Source organism: Protobothrops mucrosquamatus, unplaced genomic scaffold (assembly GCF_001527695.2).
Source record: "Protobothrops mucrosquamatus isolate PMUCROS unplaced genomic scaffold, P.Mucros_1.0 scaffold387, whole genome shotgun sequence".
In the NCBI taxonomy this organism is placed as follows: Eukaryota; Metazoa; Chordata; class Lepidosauria; order Squamata; family Viperidae; genus Protobothrops; species Protobothrops mucrosquamatus.
This window is the reverse complement of record NW_015386719.1, coordinates 399,260-403,529: the sequence shown is the minus strand read 5'-3', so window position 1 is coordinate 403,529 and position 4,270 is coordinate 399,260. Positions and strand designations below refer to the sequence as shown.

At 33.9% G+C, this 4,270-nt stretch overlaps 1 protein-coding gene across 1 annotated transcript in view; it reads right to left on the bottom strand.

Moving 5' to 3' along the window:
• Positions 1-532: 532 nt before the first annotated feature.
• Positions 533-4,270, bottom strand: part of MGA (MAX dimerization protein MGA) — a 61,771-nt gene continuing 58,033 nt past the window's right edge. The window contains exon 23 of the mRNA XM_015815936.1: positions 533-4,183. Within this exon, the coding sequence (XP_015671422.2) occupies positions 2,970-4,183 (1,214 nt within the window). The 3' untranslated portion in view covers positions 533-2,969. The remainder of the gene's footprint in view (positions 4,184-4,270) is intronic.

The following is a 4,270-nucleotide window of genomic DNA, read 5'->3' as shown; positions in this document are numbered from 1 at the left end:
GGATCTCCTTGCTTTCCGTCGCGCCCTCAAGACATGGCTCTTCCAGCAAGCGGACCTGACCTAGGGAGGATTTTATATGGGGTTTATTTTTTAGCAATTTGACAGAGACACAACTTTAAAATTTGATTTAATTCGGTTTTATCGGGGGGGAATGTATTTATGTTTTGTTTTAAATATGTTGTGCGCCGCCCTGAGTCCCATCGGGAGAAGGGCGGCATATAAATTAAATTTATTATTATTATTATTATTATTATTATTATTATTATTCTAGAATATTCCAAGCAAAGCTCTGTACAGGAATAGAATCCCCAAAGGTGACTGAGACAAATCACAATTAAGAACTCAAATCAAACTATTAGCAATCTTTATCGCAATAACAATGCTAAGATTTTTTTTAAAAAAATTCAAAATATTCTTTTTTACAAGGACTAATTTTATTCCAGAATTTTATCAATCAAACTCAGTAAAGTCTGTTATCCTCTCAGCTTCTCCTCTAGTTTTTGGCCTAGAAATAATATTTCAAAACCATTTTCTAGTTAGAGACTATTTTAATTACACAGATTCTCCTCTCAGTATTCAGATAGGCTTTATGGTTCGATAACTACAAAAATACAGTTTTTAGTAGATACAGAAAAAGAAGAAATATAATAGAAACATAATCTAACATTGTGTTACTAAAAACATCAGTCATTTACAGATGAATTAAAAATCAATTTTACAAGCTTGCTTAAAGTGAAATGAATCAATTGTCAGAGCTGATTAGAAAATACTTATAAAATTCATTCTCACATTATTCCTTAAAAAAATTATACATAATTGTTATCAAGGCTACTTTTGAAATACACAGGGAATAGTCTTGTAGGATGTACTAGTATTATTTTTAAAAACTTTAGAATTGAGCACTGAAATGCAGATGAAAACTATTCGAAGAGATGATTGGGTTTCGGAATTTTAGAGTTCTGTGTATCACACTTGAATATTTATATAGAAATTTTCCTGAAATCCTTTACTGCCTATTTACATTATAATGCACTGCATCTTTAAAATAGTCATAATAGAGGCCAAATGACCATAGTTGTAATGATATAATTTTTTCTAAAGTGAAATGTGGAATGGTAGGATTTTCTTTAGGTACTATAGCTCAGAAAACAAGCAAATACTAGGAAAAAGGAATGAGAAAAGAATGAAAAAATGTTATGTTTTAGTCAAATTTCTAATGTAATGGTAGTTCTATAAAAGAAAGGGTTGGCGTAATTTGTTTTATGTTTATTTAATATAGGTAAGCAAATTGCCACAAGCCTTCTTCAGGCTTTTTCACCCGAACAAGCAAGATGTCTGAGTGCAGGATTTTATACAGTCAGAAATCCTAACAACAAGGAGTTGATGTACTCATAAGAGCTCCCTTGATTTACAGCTCTACATACAAGGATCCCACCAGTGCCGATGTTCATACAACATCTGCCGATGTCTCTGGGACAGGCTCCTCAGAGGAACCACATTCTCAGTTGCACGTCCAGAAAAAACACTTAAAAGGCTTGTGGTTCCATTGCAGTCTGACCCTTAAAATAAAAAGGTCAGTCAGATTTTATTTAAATAGTGATGTATGAAAGTTCTTTTCATGTCCTAAGGCACTGAATGAACACAGTGAATCAAGAAATATAAGAAAACCTTACAATAAGCTGAAATATAGCATAGGGGAATATGTGCAGCTGCGAAGAACAACAAATTGTTTAATATACACTGCTTAGAACTTAGACAACTATTCCTTTCTAATATTACAAAGCTTTTAAATCAATAGCATTTGATAAAGAGAAAGCTAAACCTGTAATTCAGTTAACTGTCTGAAGATTTAACAGCCAGCGCAGATGAACACAGCAATGTTATTTCTGTAAAAACCTTTGAGAAAAAAGAGTTCAGGAACCACTTTTTTCTGCATATATTTTTTAAAGGTCAGAAGTAATTCTGATTCATGCCTATTTGTTACATGTAAACCTTTGCGCCATAAGCACATCAAATTGCTCGTTTTTCATATCTATACAGAAAACTGACTTTCAACCGTTAACTCAATCCATGTGATAAGAGAAGGAAATATTCAAATATTAATAAATGAAGAAAGCTTTAACATTTTATGGTGGGATAACAAGAAGCATTACCTTTCTTAATGAATTTACATAAAATGCCTAAGTTTTAAGGTTTCCTATAACAACTTTTTCAAAGCATTCAAATGCTTCACATTTAGCGAAAAATATATCATTTACAATCATTTGGAAACATTTAATATCTTTTCCTAGATGAAAAATGTCATTATTGTACATACTTACAAAAATCTGTATACAAAAATATAAATCATTTACACTATGAAATCTCACACTTCACATGCTTTACAGGAGGACCCCAAAATTAAGCAACATTGTATTACAGAAAACACTTTGTTGCTGAAATGCTTTCATCGGAGCTCCTGAACACATAATATATTTATACAAAGCACTTACATTCCTGATTTTTTAAAATACTTTAAAAAAGATATTCTGTGGCAATGTCATAAAAAGGAAATAACCATGACAACTTCCCTGCCAATTTAAGAGCAACTCCACTGGAGCTTAAGCAAAGCAGTTAAAATTCTTACTACATTATGAAGAAAATAATTTAATTCTGCATTTTTTTTCTTCCCAGAATGAATGCTCTCAAACAAGTAAACTGTTCAAGAGCCTCAACATATTTTTACAAGAGTTCTACCAAAACAACAGATAAATGAAGCATTTGCATTATTCATCTATCTGGATAGTCTTTTAATTTTTTGACTTCTTAACCTCTAGTACAAAATTTTGTTTTCATAAATTACATGCATACTTTTTACAATATATGGCAATGCAATGCAAGCAGCCAAATGCATATGTGTATCCTACATCTAGATTAAATTTCAAAAGTCAGAAAGAAAACATTAAAATCTGAAGTTAAAGTCACAATAATTAATTTGATTTTGTCACTGCAGTTGCTTTTGTGTTTGTTGCTGTAGAATCCTGATTTTGATTAGTCGCCGACTGTGACAATTTCTTCTCTTTTGGAGCAACAGGTGCCAGTGCAGGCATCACTTTAGTACTTTGTTCTTCAGAATCTAATGAGTGATTAGCAGTTTTTAACCCCAGTGGTGCCAATTTGGGCATAGGCCTCCATGACATGTCAGATGTGCCAGCTTCTAAATTAGTTTTCATGTGAAGAATGGGAGGTGAAACACTTCTTGTCTTTGCTGAGGATTCCTTGTTTTTTCCACTTCCGTTCATTTTTAACAGGCTGGAATTTCTGTCCTTTACTTCGGAGCCTAGCATGATTTTTAAAGCATCAGGTTCTGATGAAACCTCTCCGGCATTTCTATTACCAACAGGAAAATCATCATCATCCAAGTGAAGTAAGAGAGGAGTTATGGAATCACCATTGTCTTGAATCATAGAAAGATCCTTAAAATTCCCACCCATTGTACTAAATTGGAAGGCAGAGCTACTTGCTGAATTTGATTCCTGCCGACTTTCCGTATCTGCTAGAGAAAAGCTAGAACTCAGGGGGTTGGAAAGTTCTGGTATGTCTGAAGCATCATCACTCAGCTGCTGATTGAGGAATGCAATTTCATTCAGAAGTGAGGTCAGAGTTTCATCTGTATCATCATTCTCCTCTATATCTATTGAACTGCTTGTATCCACAGTTGGTTCGTGTATTACAGAAGCAACTTGCTGCAGTTCCATTTCTGACCCAGAGTCCTTGGCTTTGTTAATCTGTAGTTTGGGGAATGAGGGATTCTCTGATTTTTGATAATCTCCTCCTCCTCCATCTACCTCTTTGGCCCATGTCTGGCTAACGGTTAATTCTTCAAAGCAGAGCTTTGTTTCTGGGAAGCCCTTTAAACTGGAGACATTTAGTATTTGTGGAAAACTGTATTTTTCCTGAAGCAGATCTTGTGTTGTTCCAATAACATTTCTCTCTTTTTCAGAACCTTCTTCGTTTTCTTTGCATTTATGATTGGATGTTTCCTGAGGTAAAACTTGCATGGAAAACTCAGATGCTCGGGAATCTGCACTTAGCATTGTATGAGGTCCTTTATTTGCATCCAGATTTAAATAAGTGTCTTCTTCAGTAGCTAGTGATGTCACATTCACGATTCTTGGCATCAAGAATGAATCTTCATTTTCTGCTAAGGCCGAAGAAAACAAAATCAATCAGATCACTGACTGAAGGATTCCAATATTATTCCAATCATTCTAGTCTGCCTCCAAACTAA